General features: G+C 46.2%; 1 protein-coding gene across 1 annotated transcript in view; it reads right to left on the bottom strand.

The window, feature by feature from the left end:
• The window catches only part of LOC143958252 (maspardin-like), a 50,000-nt gene extending 29,090 nt beyond the window's left edge, over positions 1-20,910 (bottom strand). The window contains exons 1-2 of the mRNA XM_077467770.1: positions 20,814-20,910; positions 1,841-1,939 (exon numbers count right to left, since the gene is read on the bottom strand). Of these exons, the coding sequence (XP_077323896.1) occupies positions 1,841-1,903 (63 nt within the window). The 5' untranslated portion in view covers positions 1,904-1,939; positions 20,814-20,910. The remainder of the gene's footprint in view (positions 1-1,840; positions 1,940-20,813) is intronic.
• Positions 20,911-22,057: the final 1,147 nt, after the last annotated feature.

Below are 22,057 nucleotides of genomic sequence, written 5' to 3'. Positions count from 1 at the left end.
TTTCCATGTATTCCAATGGCTCTAGTTCACACCATGCAGTCAGTTTCCGCACCGGAAACTGACTGCTTGGTGTGAACTAAAGCCATTGGAATACATGGAAAACACTGTGCATGTATTTTTATCAGGCAGGCTGCATCTGAGGGGAACTGGTGAGGCTGCTTTGATCTCCTGTACCATGCCTGCAGTCTCTGACCAGCTCCTGTACCATGCCTGCAGTCTCTGTCCAGCTCCTGTACCATGCCTGCAGTCTCTGACCAGCTCCTGTACCATGCCTGCAGTCTCTGTCCAGCTCCTGTACCATGCCTGCAGTCTCTGACCAGCTCCTGTACCATGCCTGCAGTCTCTGACCAGCTCCTGTACCATGCCTGCAGTCTCTGACCAGCTCCTGTACCATGCCTGCAGTCTCTGACCAGCTCCTGTACCATGCCTGCAGTCTCTGACCAGCTCCTGTACCATGCCTGCAGTCTCTGTCCAGCTCCTGTACCATGCCTGCAGTCTCTGTCCAGCTCCTGTACCATGCCTGCAGTCTCTGACCAGCTCCTGTAATATGTCCCCAGTCTCTGACCATCTCCTGTACCATGCCTGCAGTCTCTGACCATCTGCTGTATGAAAATATTTTTTAAAAACAGTCATTTTCGGTATCAGTGCTGTTTCGGTATCGGTTTTCGGCCTAGTGTATTTTTCATTTTCGGTATCGGTTTCGGCACCAAAAAACCCATTCGGTGCACCCCTAATTGTCAGCTTAACCACTTGACCTCTGGAAGACTTACCCCCCCCTCTTCATGACTAGCCCCTTATTTGCGATACAGCACAGAGTTACTTTAACTGACAATTGCACAATCATGCAACGCTGTTCCCAAATCAAATGTCATGTCTTGTTTTTTCCCCCCACAAATAGAGATTTTTTTGGTGGCATTTGATCACCTCTTTCCCCTTTTTACAAAGCTATGGGATATTTTTATACTAGTAATGGCGGCGATCAGTGACTTATAGCGGGACTGAGATATTGTAGTGGACAATCAGACACTAATGCCGCATACACACGATCAGACTATCCAGCGGACAAACCGCCGGACTTTGCAGTGGAGGTCCACCGGACTTTCCGAACAAGTGGACTTGCCCACACGTGACCGGAGACGGACAATCCGCCGGACTATGGCGGGGGTCCGCCGGACTTTTGAAATGAATGGACTTGCCCACACAATATTAAAAAAAAAAAAATATATTAAAATGTTATGGAGATTTTCAAGTACAGTCGTTTGTCGCCATTCCCGCAACTGTGCACAATTTTAAACCATAACATGTTAGGCATCCATTTACTCGGTGTAAAATCATCTTTCACAATATACAAAAAATTGGGCTGACTGTTTTTTTTTCGTTTTTTGTTTTTTTTTAATTCAGTGCAGTGCATTTATTTTTTTCCCCAAAAAAATGAGTTTGACAGACAGCTGCGCAAATACCGTGCAACAAAATATTGCAATGACCGCCATTTTATTCTCCAGAGTCTTTGCAGAACAAAAAATATATAAAGCGTTTGGGTGCTCCAAGTAATTTTCTAGCAAAAAAAGAAAAAATAAATACTGATTTTTAACTTGTAAAAACAACAAATGTCAGAATAATAGGCCTGGTCCAGAAGTGGTTAATGTGGAATTCATGAGCCTAAATGTCTAAATCAATTTAACACTGAATTCTGCAGAACGGCTGTAAGCAGTCTAGAAATATAGATATACAAAAGTAACATGGGATATTAACACCAATTCATTTTAGCACATATCTATGTTTAAACCTACGAAGCAAGGAAAAAAAAAAAGTAATGAACATGGAGATGTACTTTACATACCTTCTTTAGTGGGACCGTGCTCCGAAACCAGTTGTAGTCCGGGGAGATTTTGATGGCTCCCATGGTGGAGGAAAAAAAAAAAAGAAGAAACCGACAGATCTGTGGGGTGGAGAGACGACATGTGATGAGTCAGGATCAGGAGAAGCACATTCTGCAATCACACAAAGGCGGCCTGTCTGCTATATCCTGCTTACATCTCTTATCTGACTAACAAGGCATGTGAGCCAGAGGGATAACAAAGCTCACTAATTACAAACGATAACGTAGATCAAAAGTTCAAACAAAAATTGTTACATTGTAGTTTGTGGAAATTGAGTTTTATCCACCTTTGCTGCTAAATATGTATTAAAGTTCTCAAAGTTAAAGCCAACATTTCCTATTCCTGATAAGATCAGGAATCAATGATCACGTTTGTCCATACACCCCCCCCCCCTTCCCCCACAGCCATTCACTGGGCAGATCGATCGGTGTACTGCAGTTTCTCCTACCCCAGCTCTTATGCAGCTGAGAACAGTGGGAATGTGATCTCTTACAAAAAGAGGAGGGGGACACTGAACACTGTGCTGCAATACTGCATGCAGCCAATACTACTATAGTACATTACGGCGCGCACACACACACACACACACACACACACACACACACACACACGCACACACACGCACACACGCACACGCACACACGCACACGCACACGCCACATCCTTCTGTAATGGAAATAATTTGGTTGGGGTAGCTTGGCTCAAATTGACAATTGAGAAAGAAGTACTCCATCTTTCAAAAACACTTTAAATAGTTTGTTTGGTCCAAGCTAGTCCAAATGAACGTTATCCTTTACCAAAATGCAAGGTCGCTAGATGTACGGTATAAAAACGCTATGTAGCTGCGGCCACATACAGCATACTGCACTGTTCCGGGAGCGAGCCGAGACTTCCTCTCTCATACCCACAATACAGATCAGTTGACAGCAGCGCTCAGTCACTCAGAGCAAGCGATGAATTCCATTAATGAATACAAAGCGTACTCAGAGGTTGTGACATCAGCCCGCCTCTCCGACTCAGCCAATCAGAGGAAGCTTTGTATTCATTGATAGAATACGTCGCCTGCTGTGAGTGGCTGAGTGCTGCAACTGTAGACTGATCTGTGTTCCGGTTACGACAGTCTAGGATCGCACCCGGAACACAGCGCGGTATGCTGTATGTGGCCGCAGCTACATAAAATTTATACTGCACATCTAGCGACCTCACAGGTTGGCGAGGGACATCGTTCACTTTGGTCAACTTGGCCCAAACAATGTAAAGTGTTTTCAGAGATGGCGTTCTTGTTTAAGTTAGAGACCGTTCACATTAAAAGCGAGGGGGTGTCGGCAGTAAAGCAACACTAGCTTTAATGGAGCTTTACCATCGTTTTAGAGGCGCTTTTAACCCTCGCTAGCAGCCGAATCGCTACCCATTGAATTCAATGGGCAGGGGCACGATCTAAAAGAAGCTCCTTGCAGGATTTTTTTGATGTCCTGCCAGCGCAACACTCCAGGGCTTTCGCACTGGGACTGCAGATGAGGCACCCTCTCTTCTCTTCTCGAATATCCAGAGTCGTGTAGATTGCTTTCAAAAGGTCGTCCACCTCTTCTAAGGACAGTTTGTACCTAGAGCTACGGCTGTCATCCTCTGAAATCCTGAGGGAAGGAAGAGTGTTTGCCCCCTCGTCCTCTGAATCGATAACCTCCACTGGTTTAGGAGGTAGATGCCCTGGGACTGGATGGTGGTTGCTGGTCATCGCCCTGGCCTGCTGGGTTCTGAACCAGCAGCGTCTTGACAGAACTCAATGAAATTGCTAATTTCACAGACTGAAGAAAATAAGTCCTTATATTAGGAGGTTTCCTCTTCAACCAGGTCTTTAATGCACGATCTGCATAAGGCTTTTTGCCACAATTCTCTAAGCGGATTCTTGCATGAGGGGCACTTTTTCTGACCTGGCAGGTTTGAACATTTCACCTTTACCAAGACATTTTCCTGGAACGAGAAGGGTGGCATCTCACCGCTACTGCAAACAGCAACCCCTACTAATGGTGCTATTAACACATAAGCCACCACCAGTCAGACAGAAACAGAGACGCCCAGTGCTATGCCAGAACCGCAAAACCACCACCAACAGACAAGAGGGTCCAAGAGAAGTAACCACTGATCCTGTAGTAGCAGGCTACCTACAGAGAGGAAACAAGACAGAAAAAAATACAGCCCATACGAAGAAGAATGTAAGGCACCGCTGTGCCCCTCTTACCTGGGCCTGACCGATGCCTGCTTCCACCGTCGCTGCAAACCTCTCCTCCATTTTGCAGAGAGCACAGAGGGGGACTGAGAAGAAACAGCTACTTTTTAAACTTCCCGGGTCCAGCGTCATTCGCTGGCCGAAAGCGGAAACACCGGTCTATGGACCCGCCCCCCCTGGCCTCCGCGTTCCAGGCAACCGGAACCGATCGCCGCCCCGCCCGCACAGGAAGGAAGCCGTGTCACCGCCCGCCAAGGAAACAACAATGTGGCTAAGCGCATACAGCCCTCCGGGTGTTCGGACACCTCGACCTCCTGCCGGCCACTGTTCCCCTGAGCTGGGAAAAGGCTGGGGGCTCCAGAGCACCGTATGTACGTGTCGGGAGGGGGCTGGGATGGTTGCAATACAAACTGCACAGCCAGCAGCTAACGCAAAAAAAACAGCTCAGAGGTCAGGCTTTTCCCCTCCACCCTGGAGAGAGCGCAGCCCCCCCATGGTTCCCGCAAGTGCTTTCACCATGGCGGAGGAAACACAATAACTGAAGCCATGGTGGAAGGGGAGGGATTTAAAAAGGCGGCAGGTTGTTCCTGCGCTCTCCAGGGTTGTCCTAAAAGGCGATTTGAGCAAAAAAAAAAAAAAAGGGTCAAAAATAAACACATTACACATGTTTTTAAAGCAATTTATTAAACAGCACTGTAGTCTCTACCGATCTCTTTTCCGGCTTATCTGCCTCCTCCTCTGACGTCTTCGCCTCTGCCAGTTCTGCTCCCCTCTCCGGGTCTTCTTCACTGATGTCTTCTAGCCCTCTCCGGTTCTTCTCTCTCTGTTCTTTGATGTTGACTCAACGCTCTCCTGCTCTAATGCTGGGTGCATGGTGTGCCCCTATTTATATTGGCATGGGGCAGGGTCACTGGAGACCCACCCCTTATGATGTCACCACCCCATCATGCACCAGGCAGTGTCATAAAAGATGGGGCCTCCGGATGACATCACCCGGTAAACCCCGCCCCATGCAAATATAAGAAGTAGGGGCACACCACACACCGAGCATTAGAGCGGGAGAGAGCATTGAGTCAACATCGGAAGAACAACAGAGGGAGAAGACAGCGGACAAGACCCAGCAGAGGCAGAAGAACCGGAGAAGACCCAGAGAGGGTATAAGAACCGACAGAGGCAGAAGACTACAGCTGAGGAAGCAGAAATTCCGGAAAGGGGAGAATAAGTTGGGAGAGACGCCTGAGCTGCACTAATAAATTACTTTAAACACCCTGTGTGCTGTGTTTTATTTTTTACACTTTTTCCAGGTGAATGGGTAGGGGTACCATGTGCCCCATGCTCATTTACATAGGGTGGGGGGCCGGGATCTGCACCCCCCCTTGTTAAAAAGGGGCATCCAGGTGACAATAAGCATGCAGACCCCAACAATCAACGGCCAGGGTTGTCAGGAAGAGACCCTTAACATGGGGACAAGCAGCTTTGGGGTGGTGGGGGCGCATCCTAAAGCATAGCAGCCCCCCCCCCATTTATTTGGGTTATTTTTACCAAAGATATGTAGCAGTATAAATTTTGGCCAAGATTTATAAAGAAAAATTATCTGCCACATTTTATAATTTTTTACAAAAATGTTTTCTTTATAGTACAGGGCTCGACAAAACCCGGGCGCCAGGTCGCATTTGCCACTAGAATTAGCGAACTGGCGCCTGGGGCAGCACAGCTGGGGGTATGCTGTCTCCGCGGACCCCCCGGCGCGATTGCGTCGGGCCGCGCCGCCGGCGGCCGGTAATTTAGCCCCCGGCTTTGAGGCCTTCTACGATCCTATGGTTCCTTCTGGAATCTGGCGCCCTCTTGTGGTGGCCGTTGGAATTACAACCAGCAATGCTAATTTTCCATGCCTGCCAGCCTATCTTCCTTCCCTTTACTCAGAACCCCTAAAAATTATATATATATTTTATTCTAACACCCTAAAGAATAAAATGGTGGTCGTTGCAATACTGTCTGTCACACCGTATTTGCACAGCGGACTTACAAGCGCACTTTTTTGGGGAAAATGTATTTAATAAAAAAAAAAAAAAAAAAAAATAAGACAACAGTAAAGTTAGCCCAATTTTTTTTAATATTGTGAAAGATAATGTTGCGTCGAGTAAATCGATACCAAACATGTCATGCTTCAAAATTGCGCCCGCTCATGGAATGGCGACAAACTTTTACCCTTTAATATCTCCATAGGCGACATTTAAAAAATTCTACAGGTTGCACTTTTTAAGTTACAGAGGAGGTCTGGGGCTAGAATTATTGCTCTCACTCTACCGATCGCAGCGATACCTCACATGTGTGATTTGAACACCGCTTTCATATATGCGTTCGCTTCTGCACGCAAGCTTGGCGGGACAGGGCGCGTTTAAAATATTTTTATTTTAACTTTTATTTTTTTCACTGTTCTTTAAAAAAAAAAAAAAAAAAAAAAAAAAAAGTGTGTCACTTTTATTCCTATTACAAGGAATGTAAAAATCCCTTGTAATAGAAAAAAAAGCACGACAGGTCCTCTTGTATATGAGATCTGGGGTCAGAGAGACCTCACATCTCATATTTACACTAAAATGCAATTTAAAAAAAATTTGTCATTTGAAAAAAATAAATAAAATGTCCCTCTAAGAGCTATGGGCAATGACTTGGAGACAGGTGAGGGGCTGGGGGCTATCTTCCCCTCACTCGTCTCCATGTCAGGCCAGGGACAGGTCCAGATCGCCGTCACGGACCTGGCTCCTAACTTTTTTAGCTGGCTCCTAGATTCCAAGCAAATTTGTCAACCCCTGTTATAGTAGGCAAAAAAAAATAAAAATAAATAAAAAAAATTAAAAAACACACAAAACACACACACAAACAAACACTCATTAAATACCACCAAAAGAAAGCTCCATTTGTAGGAAAAAAAAATAAAAAGGACAAAAATTCATATGGATACAGTGTTGCATGACTGAGTGATTGTCATTCAAAGTGTGAGCAAAGAAAGCTGAAAATTGGCCTGGTTAGGAAGGGGGTTTAAGTGCCCAGTGGTCAAGTGGTAAAGGTCTCTCAAAGTGGACCGGTCAAGCTTATTTCTTTTACAAGGGAGGTTTACATCCCCTGTAATAAATAAAAATAAATAGCATTTGAAAGACTGCTGTGCACAGTCGAGTGCGTTTTTTTTCTGCATCAAAAATGCATGGAAACTAGGTTATATGGTTTCCAATGGCAAAGTACACACCAGTGCAGTCACTTCCAGGGAAAAGGAAAAAAAAAAAAAAAAAAAAAAAAAAAAAAAGGGAAAGCTTACTGCATTTCTCCTGCTCTGAAACGCATCAAAAACATGCATGCAGAAACGCATCCGGAAACGATCTGGAGGAGTGCGTTTTTGTGGTGTGAACCAGCCCTTAAAGTGATTGTAAAAGCTTTGTTAATAAAAAAAAAATAAAAAATAAAAAACAAAACACACACACACACACACGTTATACTTACTGCCACTGTACAAGGCTTTTGCACAGAGTGGCCCCAATCCTCCTTTTCCATGGAGGGCCGCAATTGTGCAGGTGCACTCCCTAGTCCTGCTGCTGCATCTATTGACACAGACAGCAGGACTGCTGTTATCAATCCTGAGACAGCAGCTGCATTAAGCACTGCCGGACCGGCTCACAATGATATATACACACACACACAATACCATAACCCTGATATCCTCTTCTTCAGTGAGCGTTCCGGTTTCAGATAAAAGTGCCCCAAGATCACTTTTATCGGTGGCAGGAGAGGGCCCCCTCCCGTCACCAGAGCCACCGGGAGTGGCGGAGGCGTTCGGACCCTTCTCCCCATGTGGCATGGAGCTGAGTGAGGGGAACATGTCCCCCACCCAGCTCCATACCATTGCAGGGTGGAAGCGTCATCAAAAAACGTAATTCCGGTGCTAGACCTCCTCTGTAACTCAAAAGATGCAACCTGTAGAATTTTTTTTAAATGTCAGCTATGAAAAAATAAAAAAATAAATTTAAAACAACAAATCTCAGAAAGAGGCTCAGTCCTTAAAACCCTTGTGTTTTCACCTTAATAAATAACATACAGTGCCTTGCGAAAGTATTCGGCCCCCTTGAACTTTTCAACCTTTTGCCACATTTCAGGCTTCAAACATAAAGATATAACATTTTTATTTTTTGTGAAGAATCACCAACAAGTGGGACACAATTGTGAAGTGGAACGAAATCTATTGGATTTTTGAAACTTTTTTAACGAATAAAAAAAATGAAAAGTGGGGCGTGCAAAATGATTCGGCCCCCTTGCGTTAATACTTTGTAGAGCCACCTTTTGCTGCGATTACAGCTGCAAGTCGCTTGGGGTATGTCTCTATCAGTTTTGCACATCGAGAGACTGAAATTCTTGCCCATTCTTCCTTGCAAAACAGCTCGAGCTCAGTGAGGTTGGATGGAGAGCGTTTGTGAACAGCAGTTTTCAGCTCTTTCCACAGATTCTCGATTGGATTCAGGTCTGGACTTTGACTTGGCCATTCTAACACCTGGATATGTTTATTTGTGAACCATTCCTTTGTAGATTTTGCTGTATGTTTGGGATCATTGTCTTGTTGGAAGATAAATCTTCGTCCCAGTTTCAGGTCTTTTGCAGACTCCAACAGGTTTTCATCCAGATTGGTCCTGTATTTGGCTGCATCCATCTTCCCCTCAATTTTAACCATCTTCACTGTCCCTGCTGAAGAAAAGCAGGCCCAAACCATGATGCTGCCACCACCATGTGTGACAGTGGGGATGGTGTGTTGATGGTGATGAGCTGTGTTGCTTTTACGCCAAACATATCGTTTTGCATTGTGGGCAAAAAGTTGGATTTTGGTTTCATCTGACCAGAGCACCTTCTTCCACATGTTTGGTGTGTCTCCCAGGTGACTTGTGGCAAACTTTAGACGAGACTTTTTATGGATATCTTTGAGAAATGTCTTTCTTCTTGCCACTCTTCCATAAAGGCCAGATTTGTGCAGTGTACGACTGATTGTTGTCCTATGGACAGACTCTCCCACCTCAGCTGTAGTTCTCTGCAGTTCATCCAGAGTGATCATGGGCCTCTTGGCTGCATCTCTGATCAGTCTTCTCCTTGTCTGAGCTGAAAGTTTAGAGGGACGGCCAGGTCTTGGTAGATTTGCAGTGGTCCGATACTCCTTCCATTTCAAAATGATCGCTTGCACAGTGCTCCTTGGGATGTTTAAAGCTTGGGAAATCTTTTTGTATCCAAATCCGGATTTAAACTTCTCCACAACAGTATTACGGACCTGCCTGGTGTGTTCCTTGGTCTTCATGATGCTCTCTGCGCTTTCAACAGAACCCCGAGACTATCACAGAGCAGGTGCATTTATACAGAGACTTGATTACACACAGGTGGATTCTATTTATCACCATCAGTCATTTAGGACAACATTGGATCATTCAGAGATCCTCGCTGAACTTCTGGAGTGAGTTTGCTGCACTGAAAGTAAAGGGGCCGAATAATTTTGCACGCACCACTTTTCAGTTTTTTATTTGCTAAAAAAAGTTTAAAATATCCAATAGATTTCGTTCCACTTCACAATTGTGTCCCACTTGTTGGTGATTCTTGAGAAAAAATTAAAATTTTATATCTTTATGTTTGAAGCCTGAAATGTGGCAAAAGGTTGAAAAGTTCAAGGGGGCTGAATACTTTCGCAAGGCACTGTACATTAAGGTGAAACAGCTGGCAGTGACTGCCCCCCCCCCAATCGCCTCTCTCCATGGTGTCCCAGCTCTTGACTGGATAGATTGATAGCCATTGGCTCCCGCTGCGTTCAATCACATGACGCAAGGGGCTGGACTGGGGAGCGCTCCTGCAAGGTAACCCAACCCCCACGAGAGATGGCTTCTCCTAGGGGGTTATCTGATGTGGGGAGGAGCCGCTGGGGGACCCCAGAAGAGGAGGTTCGGGGCTACTCTGTGCAAAACGAGCTGCACAGTGGAGGAAAGTATGATAGGTTTGTGATTTAAAAAAATATAAATAAAAAGTGAGTGAGTCTTTACAATCACTAAATGGTTAAGGTGAACAACCGTGAGGTTTACAACCCCTTTAAACCACTAGAGGACCAACCGTCAGTTATATTGCGGCAGGTTGGCTCTCCTGGGCAAAACGCCATAGCTATACATCGGCTGCTTTAAAACTTATAGGGGGCACCCGCATCGATAGAGCCAGTGTGCCTGCCTGGCGGCCGCGATGTCCGCCACACGCCTGTAATCGCTCCTCAGAGACAGAATGGAGATCTGTCAAGGTAAACAATGACAGATCTCCGTTCTGTGAGGAGAGGAGACTGATCTGTTATTAATACCAAGTATGAAAAATGATCGGTCTCCTCCAGGCAGTCCCAACCCCCACATTTACAATCACTCCTTAGGACACAGATTTAACCCCTTGATCGTCACCACAAGGGGAAGTATAACAAAAATGCCATAAATCTATCCCCAATTTTGTAGACACTATAACCTTTGCACAAAGCAATCAATATATGCTTATAGTATATATATATATATATATATATATATATATATATATATATATATATATATATATATATATATATATATATATATATATATATATATATATATATATATACACACATACACATATATACATATATATATATATATATATATATATATATATATATATATACACACATATACATATACACACACATACACACACACACACACACACACACTGACCTAAACGGAGAGACTTTTTAACAACATTTTTGGGGGATGTTATAGAAAAAGTAAACAAATATTTTTTATTTTTTCGAAACTGTCGCATTTTTTGTTTATTAGGGCAAAGAAATACGAGACGCAGAGGTGATCAAATACCACCAAAAGAAAGCCATTTGTAGGGGATAAAAAAAAAAAAAAAAAGTCAATTATGTTTGGGTACAACGTCGCACGACCACGCAATTGTCAGTTAAAGTGGTGCATCGCAGAAAATTGCCTGGTCATTAAGGGGGAAAATCCTTCCAGGGCTGAAGTGGTTAAACTTAAAAAAAAAATTAAAAAAAAAGTTAGATAAGGCCTGGTCAGCAAGTGCATAAGAAAAATAAAAAAAAAATACTTTAGTTATATAAAAGATACAACCACAAGGCAGAATTTCAATATTTTTTTTTATATTCTTTGAATAATAATATGTTAATAATATTTTTTTTTTTTTATTTTTTTTTTTTAACATATTATTCAAAGAATATAAAAAAAAAATATTGAAATTCTGCCTTGTGGTTGTATCTTTTATATAACTAAAGTATTTTTTTTTTATTTTTCTTATGCACTTGCTGACCAGGCCTTAACATTTTTTTTTTTTTTTTTTTTTTTAAACGTATTGAATAAAGAGCTGCATATGTAAAGCAAGAATCAGCACAGATGGCAGCCTACTATGGTCACAACAGGAACTTAAATGCAGAAGTGATAAAATGTACAAAAAGCACATTGCTACAACACAAGGGGTTCCAGCACTTATCAAGCGGTCACAAAATGAGCAGTTAAACTGAGATCTCTGGTCACAGCACACCCTTTCATTATATAACAAAACGGCATTGTAATAATACAATCGTTATATTTGACAATCCAGTATACACTTCCTTGAAAAGTTGCCCTTCATGTTGGGAGTGCTGCCTGTCTACTGGCCATCTCTTTCCACAACTTTCTGGATTCCCAGCATGCTATGGAGCTTCCCATTTCTAAGGACTACATATCCCATAGTACCTTGCTACCTGCAAGCAGCGACTCTTGTGCTGACTCCACCTCCTGACACTCCTCCTCTCAGCACCTCTGTAGGTCAGAAGGCAGGCTCTGTTAAAAGTGTGACAAAGCAGTGCCTACTCACAGGGCATAGCGACTTGGTGTCTCCAAACTCTAGGAAGAAAACATAGGAAACCCCAGGCGGTAGGATTTCATGCAAAGAATCTGGAAACAAGGCTCAGAGACTCAACTACGCTGGAAAACACAGGAACTGATGTGCAGAAAAATGGCAGCAGGTGCTCTGAACGTAAGAGTCCAAATGTGAAATATTTGTCTGTAGTAGGAGGCAGTTTGTTGGGGGAAGGGCTAGACAGCGGTACAATAATGAGCGTCTGCAGCCAACTGTGAAGCATGGTGGAGGTTCCTTGCAAGTCTGGGGCTGCATTTCTGCAAATGGAGTTAGAGATTTGGTCAGGATCAATGGTGTCCTCAATGCTGAGAAATACAGGCAGATATTTATCCATCATGCCATACCATCAGGGAGGCGTGTGATCGGCCCCAAATTTATTCTGCAGCAGAACAACCACCCCAAACATACAGCCAATATTATCATGAGCCATCTTCAGTGTGAAGAACAAGAAGTCCTGGAAAGTTATGGCTTGGTCCCCACAGAGCCCTGATCTTACCATCATGGAGCCCGTCTGGGATGACGAGACAGAAGGATTTGAGGGAGCTGACATCCACAGAAGATCTGTGCTTAGTTCTCCAAGGTTAGAACAACCTACCTGCCGAGTTTGGTGAAAAACTGTGTGCAAGTCTACCCAGAAGAACTGATGCTGGTTTGAAGGCAAAGGGCGGTCACACCAAATATTGGATTTGGATTTCTCTTCTGTTGATTTGTTTTCCACGATGTTAATTGATAAAAATAAACTATTAACACTTCTAAGAACATCTTGCTAGTAGCGGGTTGGACCCCCTTTTGCCTTCATTCTCGGTGGCATAGATTGCACAAGGTGTTGGAAACATTCCTCAGAGGTTTTGCTCCAGAGTGACATGATAGCATCACACAGTTGCTGCAGATTTGTCAGCTGCACATCCATGATGGGAATCTCCTGTTCCACCACATCCCAAAGGATCTCTATTGGATGAGATGTGGTGAGTGTGGAGGCCATTGGAGGACAGGGACCTCATTGTCCAGTGGTGAGATGATTGGAGCTTTGTGACATGGTGCATTATCCTGCTGGAAGGAGCCAACAAAAGATGGGGACACTGTAGTCATAAAGGGATGGACATGGTCAGCAACAATACTTAAGCAGGTTGTGGTGTTTAAGCCAAGCTTAAATGGTAGGTTCTAAGGGGCCCAAAGTGTGCCAAGAAAATATCCCCCCCCCCCCACACCATTACACCCCCACCACCAGCCTGAACCAGTGATACAAGGCAGGATGGAGCCATGCTTTCATGTTTACACCAAGTTCTGACCTGACCATCTGAATGTCACAGCTAAAAATTCCAGATTTATCAGACCAGGCAACGTTTTTCCAATCTTCTATTGTCCAATTTTGGTGATCCTGTGCCAATTGTAGCCTCAACTTCCTGTTCTCAATTGACAGGAGTGGCACCCGGTGATGTCTTCTGCTGCTGTAGCCCATCTGCTTCAAGGGCTGATGCGTTGTGCATTCAGAGATGGTATTCTGCATACCTAGGATGTAAAAAGTGGTTATTTGAGTTACTCTTGCCTTTCTATCATCCGGAACCAGTCTGCCCATTCTCCTCTGACCTCAACAAGGCATTTTCTGCCACACACTGGATATTTTCTCTTCTTCTGAACATTCTCTGTAAACCCGAAAGATGGTTGTGTGTGAAAATCCCAGTAGAACAGCAGTTTTTGAAATACTCAGACCAGCCATTCTAGCACCAGCAACCACGCCACGTTCAATATAGCAGGGATGTGTGTCAAGGAGTTGATGTTTTCTGATGTTTCAATGGATTGCAGTCGATTTTTGACAAGACATTGAGGCAAATGATCTACAAACATGAATGATCAGAGGGTGGTATTTAGTGGTATTCTAGACCTAATATGGCCAATTAACCATCTTTAGGCAATGACATTGTCCAAACGTGGCCATATTAGGTCAATGATGTCACCGGCATCCCTGACCATTTGTTATGTGTAGCTGCAAGGTAGGGCATTCCCTGACCAAAGCCAATTGGGCTGCTGGCTCACCATCATGCGACAGCTTCCTGCGGGTTTGGGGATCAAACCTTAGCTCATTGTTATTGACAATTACAGAAAAAGACAATGGAGGGTTAAAGGGATAAGATTCCAAACGAAGAATAGGCAAGAAGGTTCACCAGACAGGAGTGAGGGGTGAGGAGACAGGAGGAGTGAGAGTCGCTTTATACAGGTGACCACCCCACTGTGTATAAGGGGATGTTTCTTTACTGAAAAGAATCCAGGGTGGATAAAAATCTATAAATCATCAAGAATCGTTATCGCGATCTTGACTAGAGTGTTTCACAATTCTTTCTATGCAAAGAATTATCTGCTCTTTTGAAGCCACAGCCATCAAAAGAAAGAGAAAGACTGGGCAATATTATATATATATATATATATATATATATATATATATATATATATATATATATATATATATATATATATATATATATATATATATATATATATATATATATATATATATATATATATATATATATATATATTTTTTTAGTAGACACCTTAGAGAATAAAATGGTGGTTGTTGCAATACTTTATGTCACACTGCATTTGCGCAGCGGTCTTTCAAGTGCAATTTTTTTTTTATTTTATAAAAAAGGACTTTAATGAATTACAAAAAAAATAAAAAATTGATAAATAAAAAAACACACCACCACTAACCAGTAAAGTTAGCCCATATTTTTTTTTTTTTTTTTTGGATAATGTGAAAGATTTTACGTCACAAGAATAGTAATCTTTTTTTTCTAAGCAAAAAAAAAAAAATGTGCGATTTTCATTTTGCCCAGAATCGTGCAGCTCTAAATAATGTAAATATATATTTATTTATTTTTAAACCCCCCCCATGTGCGGGGTTTAATACATCACCACTGCATAGCAATGTAGTAAAATTCCAGAATGCACCACAACAATAATGCTATATGGTTCAGATACCTGCGTCCTAGCAACCAATGGCAACGCATCATTGGCTGCTAGGATGATGGTGGTGCCTAAGGACAGACAGCATCACCAGTTGTTAAAATTGAAGTATACCCATGGATTTAAAAAAGTAAAAAAATAAAATAAAAAATAAATAAAAATAAAAAAAAAAGCATGACGGGAATGCTTTTTTGGCTGTGCTCTCAGCCAAACTATCAAACCATCCAATGGCTGGTGTCATAACGAATCACATGTGCAGCACCATAGCAGTTGAAGATTAAACAGAGGCAAAGATGGCAGCTTCCTTGGCTGAAAACGATAGGGGAGTTTACTTCCACTTTAAGGTACACCATAAAAATCAATGATGCTATAAAGGCTCTACTGTTTGCACCCTAGCAACCAATGGCACATAAGCGGTTCACTGGTTCTTATTGTGCACCCAGCTGCAAAATATCCTAGCAACTAATGACACACAGCAATACTGGTTGCTAGGGTGCATCAAAACAACCAATGATGCTGTACAGCCCAGCTGTCTGCAGCCTAGCAAGCAACACATAAGGGGTTTATTTACTAAAAGCTTGAGAGTGCAAAATCAGGCTCACTTTTAGAGCCCATTCACACAGGGGCAACACAACTTGTAGGCGACTTGAGTCAGGCAACTTGGACACAACTTGAGTTAAGATCACAGCGCGACTTGGGACGACTTCAAAACGACTTGTGATGACTTCAAGCCCGACTTGGGACGACTTACAAGTCGCCCCAGGCCAGGCGACTTTTGCCGAGGCCAAGCAGAGAATGAGCTCAAGGGGGAACTCCACGGCAAATTTCTGAAAAAAATTTGGCGTGGGTTCCCCCCTCCGAGAGCATACCAGGCCCTTAGGTCTGGTATGGATTCCAAGGGGAACCCCCTACGCCGAAAAAACGGCGTGGGGGTCCCCCCCCAGATCCACACCAGACCCTTATCCGAGCACGCTACCCGGCCGGCCAGGAAAGGGGGTGGGGACGAGCGGGCGGCCCCCCCCCTCCTGAGCCGTACCAGGCCGCGTGCCCTCAACATGGGGGGGTGCCTTGGGGGAGGGGGGGCGTGCGGCCCCCCCACCCCAAAGCACCTTGTCCCCATGTCGATGAGGACAAGGGCCTCTTCCCGACAACCCTGGCCGTTGGTTGTCGGGGTCTGCGGGCGGGGGGCTTATCGGAATCCGGGAGCCCCCTTTAATAAGGGGGCCCCCGGATACCGGCCCCCCACCCTATGTGAATGAGTATGGGGTACAATGTACCCCTACCCATTCACCTGTGGAAAAAAAGTACAAAAAAAAAAAACACAACACAGGGAAAAAATATTTTATTGCACAGCTCCGGGGGTCTTCCGTCTTCGGGGGTCTTCTCGCCGGACACCTCCGCTATCTTCTTGTAGCTCTTTTACTAGCGGAGGAGTCCGGCTTTCTTCCTCCCCGCCGCCGGCCTCTTCTCCCGACTTCGGGGGTCTTGTCCCCCTCTTCGGTTCTTCTGCCGGGCCACCGCGCCTTCTTATAGCTCTTTTGCAGGCGGTGGCCCGGTCGTCTTCTGCTGCTGCCGCTGCCGCTGCCGCCGCCGCCGCCCGTTCTTCTTCTTCTTCTTCTTCTTCTTCTTCAGGAGATGTTGACACGACGCTCTCTCCGGCCACAATGCCAGGGACGCGCTCCGCTGCCACTTATATAGGGACAATGGGGCGGTGTCACATGGTGACCCCGCCCCCTTACCATGTGACATCAACCCATGTGACACCGCCCCATTGTCCCTATATAAGTGGCAGCGGAGCGCGTCCCTGGCATTGTGGAGGAAGAAGGAGGAAGAAGAAGAAGGAGGAAGAAGAAGAAGGAGGAAGAAGAAGAAGAAGGAGGAAGAAGAAGAAGGAGGAAGAAGAAGAAGGAGGAAGAAGAAGAAGAAGAAGAAGAAGAAGAAGAAGAAGGAGGAGGAAGAAGAAGAAGGAGGAGGAAGAAGAAGAAGGAGGAAGAAGGAGGAAGAAGGAGGAAGAAGGAAGAAGAAGGAAGAAGAAGGAAGAAGAAGGAAGAAGAAGGAAGAAGAAGGAAGAAGAAGGAAGAAGAAGGAAGAAGAAGGAAGAAGAAGGAAGAAGAAGGAAGAAGAAGGAAGAAGAAGGAAGAAGAAGGAAGAAGAAGGAAGAAGAAGGAAGAAGAAGGAAGAAGAAGGAAGAAGAAGGAAGAAGAAGGACGAAGGACGAAGGAAGAAGGAAGAAGGACGAAGGAAGAAGAAGAAGAAGAAGAAGAACGGGCGGCGGCAGCAGCAGAAGACCGGGCCACCGCCTGCAAAAGAGCTATAAGAAGGCGCGGTGGCCCAGCAGAAGAACCGAAGAGGGGGACAAGACCCCCAAAGTCGGGAGAAGAGGCCGGCGGCGGGGAGGAAGAAAGCCGGACTCCTCCGCTAGTAAAAGAGCTACAAGAAGATAGCGGAGGTGTCCGGCGAGAAGACCCCCGAAGACGGAAGACCCCCGGAGCTGTGCAATAAAATATTTTTTCCCTGTGTTGTGTTTTTTTTTTTGTACTTTTTTTCCACAGGTGAATGGGTAGGGGTACATTGTACCCCATACTCATTCACATAGGGTGGGGGGCCGGTATCCGGGGGCCCCCTTATTAAAGGGGGCTCCCGGATTCCGATAAGCCCCCCGCCCGCAGACCCCGACAACCAACGGCCAGGGTTGTCGGGAAGAGGCCCTTGTCCTCATCGACATGGGGACAAGGTGCTTTGGGGTGGGGGGGCCGCACGCCCCCCCTCCCCCAAGGCACCCCCCCCATGTTGAGGGCACGCGGCCTGGTACGGCTCAGGAGGGGGGGGCCGCCCGCTCGTCCCCACCCCCTTTCCTGGCCGGCCGGGTAGCGTGCTCGGATAAGGGTCTGGTGTGGATCTGGGGGGGACCCCCATGCCGTTTTTTCGGCGTAGGGGGTTCCCCTTGGAATCCATACCAGACCTAAGGGCCTGGTATGCTCTCGGAGGGGGAACCCACGCCAATTTTTTTTCAGAAATTTGCCGTGGAGTTCCCCCTTCAGAGCTAATAATTCTGTCAAAGTCGCCTCCGTATAGACGGAGATCCGACTTGGAGGCAATCTCCATTGAAATCAATGGGTACCGGTCGCCTACAAGTCGGATAGAAGTAGTACAGGAACCTTTTCTGAAGTCGGAGCGACTTCAGTAGTGTGCATTAAGACGGCTCTCATTCACTTACATTGCTTTTTAAATGTTGTCCGACCTGAGGCGACCTGAGGCGACTTGGGGCGACCTGAAGTCGGATCAGGAGTTGCCCCTGTGTGAATGGGCTCTTAGTGAAATCAATCACCTTCCAGATTTGAAAAGCTGAGGTTAGAAGCTGATTGGCCATCATTCTAATTTGCACCAGATTCTGGGTGCTCCGGTTTTAGGAAATCTACCCTATAGGGTCATTGGTTCCTGAGATGCTAGTAATCAGGCCGCAATATCAGTTTGCAACAACCAATTATGTTACACAGCTCAGACGCATGCCCCACAACAACCAATGACACCATGTGGCCCAGTGGACGGTGTCCTAGCAACCAATCACACATAGTGTCTTCGGCTGCTAGGATCAGTGATGCTGTACTTCTCAGCTACCTGCACACTAGCAACCAACGATGCTGTGTGGCACAGCAGCCAGCATCCTAGCAACCAATGACACATAAAGAGGTTCACTGGTTCTTATTGTGCACTCAATCAATGCTGTGCAGCCCTGCTGCATGCATCCTAGCAGCCAATGATGCTGTGTAGGGCCAGCTGCCAATATCCCAGCAACCAAAGACACATAGCAAAACTGGTTGCAAGGATGAGTGGTGGGAGCTGGGCCAGACAGTGTCATTGGTTGCTACTGTGCACCATAATAACTAACGATGTTAGACAACTCAGCAACCAGCGATGCTGTGTGGGTGAGCTGCCCGCATCCTAGCAACCAACGACACATAACATCATTGGTTGCTAGGACACTGGTTGGGCCATGGCTGGGCCAGACTGCGTCAGTGGTTTTTATTGTCTACAACAACAATCAAGCGTGCTGCACAGCTGCCAGCACCCAATGACACTGTGCAGCCCAGCCACCAGCAAGCCATGAGTTTGGCTTAAAGGATGCTGGTGTAGCTGGGCCACACAGTGTCACTGGTTGAACTGGTGCACCGTAACAATGAATGGTGATGTACAGCTCTGCTACTTGCACCCTAGCAACCAAAGACATGGTATGGCCCAGCATCCTAGCAACCAATGACATATAGCATTGGCTGATAGGACGCTTAGCCATTGTCACTGGTTCATATGGCGCACCATGAAAAAGAAAAAGAGGGGAAGAGAGGGGAGAGAGGGGAGAGAGAGAAGAGAGAGAAGAGATGCCCCTAGCAAACCTTGGCTACTTGCAGTGTAGCAACCAATAAATCTGTGTAGCCCAGCTGCCAGGGTCCCATCAACCAATGACACAAAAATGTGGTTTGTATCTGGGCTAAACTGTGTCATTGGCTGCAATGGATGAAATACAGCTCAGCCGCATGCACCCTAGTAACCAATGACACAATGCCTGTTCACCACGTGGCGGTTACAGATGAAAAGGGGACCCAGAAGCCCTTCACCCTTGCCTAGGTGATCGACTGATATTCAATTATTTATATTTATTTTTATATTATTATTCAGAAATGTACCGATATTATAGCCATTGGTCAGACCTCCGCCCCCTGCCCCGCGTAGTGCTCGCTGCAGTTTGTCAGCGGGGCAGCAGAGAAATAACAAAATCTCTCACTGCCCAATTCACATCACCGCTGTTGCACCCCCACAGCAGGGCCACGAAGGCTGCTCTTGACAGAGCTGCAGCCACAGGCGAGCAGAGAGATAGTTACGTCGTCTCTCAACGACCCGCCCACGTTTACCCGCTCAGACACCACTGGATAGAGGCAGGCATTGGCAAGCTGCACCTGGGCAGCAGGCGACAGCGGCAAGACGCATCCAATTGGCAAGCTGCACCTGGGCGGCGGGCGACGGAGGCAAGCTGCACCTGGGCGGCGGAGGCAAGACGCACCTGGCCGGCGGGCGACGGAGGCAAGACGCACCTGGCCGGCGGGCGACGGAGGCAAGCTGCACCTGGGCGGCGGGCGACGGAGGCAAGCTGCACCTGGGCGGCGGAGGCAAGCTGCACCTGGGCGGCGGGCAACGGAGGCAAGACGCACCTGGCCGGCGGGACGCAGGACGCACCTGGCCGGCGGGACGCAGGACGCACCTGGCCGGCGGGAAGCACCTGGGCGGCAGGCGACGGAGACAAGCTGCACCTGGGCGGCAGGCGACAAGCTGCAACTGGGCGGCAGGAGACGGAGGCAAGCCGCACCTTGGCGGCGGGCTGCAGGACGCACCTGGGCGGCGGGCTGCAGGACGCACCTGGGCGGCGGGCGGCGGAGACAAGCTGCACCTGGGCGGCGGGCGACAAGCTGCACCTGGGCGGCAAGACTGGGTGTCAAGCTGCATCGACACAACAATCCGCTTTCTAATGCGGCGCTAAAAACATAGAACGTGGAGAACATTCCTGGTGCATTACACCATCCTGCGCCTCAATATGCAGAGAAGGAATGTGGCATCAGGTTCAATATAGTTATATAAAAAAAAAAAAAAAAAAAAAAAAAAAAAAAAAAAAAAAAAAAGCTGCTTTTTACAATGCAGCATGTGTAGTATACGCACATTACTGGCACCTTATATAAATGAGCCCATCCCCCTTCACATCTATAGGTCACACTGTATACACCCAGGAGTCGGCTCCCCTCACATTTTACCTCCCAGGCTCCGGAGCTCCTCTCCACTTCTCTCACACCTCCACCGCCCGCGGCGCTCTCTCAACCGGGCCGCCTGACGTCAAGATCATATGACCGGGGCTTTGGTGTGGGCGGAGCGTCCTGTCACATGAGAGAGATTTACTTCCTGGCTGCGTTGCTTGAAACGTCGCCATGGAAACCAGAATGTTCTCCACTTCCTGTTATGCTCACTCTCCATGTGTATCCAATGTTGTGTGCTCCTTCCCTGATCTTCCACCCTACCTGAATAAAAGTATTATTATAATAAAGTATATATATATATATATATATATATATATATTTCTAGTCCTTGGTCATTTGTCTCTGTATGTAAAACTAAATAAAACACATACCAGTCTATGGCATCCGGCTTGTTTTCCTTTCAGCCCAATATTTATCTTCGTCCCTTGGCTTCCTTGCAATTAGCGATGGGCTTGGGCGCGTTCGGATCAAACCCGTCAGGAAGCTGTCCATGCATAGGCTGCCGATGATTGGCGGTGTGCAGTGTCGGCTTCCTGGCGGGTTCGATCCGAACACGCTCAAGCCCATTTTAAACAGGAAGTAAACCCTGATGGGTTTACTTCCTCTTTGATTCCCTGCAAAGGTAAAGCATAATGGACTACTATGCATCGCATAGTAGTCCATTATGTGTCACTTACCTGACACAGGAGCCAGCGAAGTCCCCTCTGTCCCCTGTAGTCCGGAGCATCCATCTTCTCGGTGGGTCTCGCTGCTCCGCCGCTGTCATTCAATGAAGCCGCGATGACGTCACTCCCGCGCATGCGCACGGGAGCCGCCACTCGCGGCATATCGCCGTTGACAGCAGCGAGCTCAGTGCACCGTAGACAGCGGTGCCTGTCTTTCGGCAAATATCTCCTAAACCGTGTAGGTTTAGGAGATATTTCTTGGACCTACAGGTAAGCCTTAATCTAGGCTTACCTGTAGGTCAAAGTGGTTTGTAAGGGTTTACAACCACTTTAATGCTGGGTACACACAGTCAGATTATCGGATGAATTTTCATCAGTTTTTGTTGCATGCTAGTCTCATATCGAAAGTCGTCCGAGCTGTTGTGGAAAATTTTATGAAGATGTATTGGATGTATTTTAATATGTATTGTCAAAAGAGTCCCCCCAGTTTTCGTTCTCCCCCAGCCCGCTCTAAAGAGCGGACTGGGGCAGACTGACGCTGGTTGAGACCTGTTAGGTAGTGGTAAACTTCCTGTTGTT

Source organism: Lithobates pipiens, unplaced genomic scaffold (assembly GCF_037356315.1).
Source record: "Lithobates pipiens isolate NorthernLeopardFrog02 unplaced genomic scaffold, aLitPip1_a1.2 Scaffold_6, whole genome shotgun sequence".
Classification (NCBI taxonomy): Eukaryota; Metazoa; Chordata; class Amphibia; order Anura; family Ranidae; genus Lithobates; species Lithobates pipiens.
This window is presented reverse-complemented; position numbering and strand designations above follow the sequence as displayed.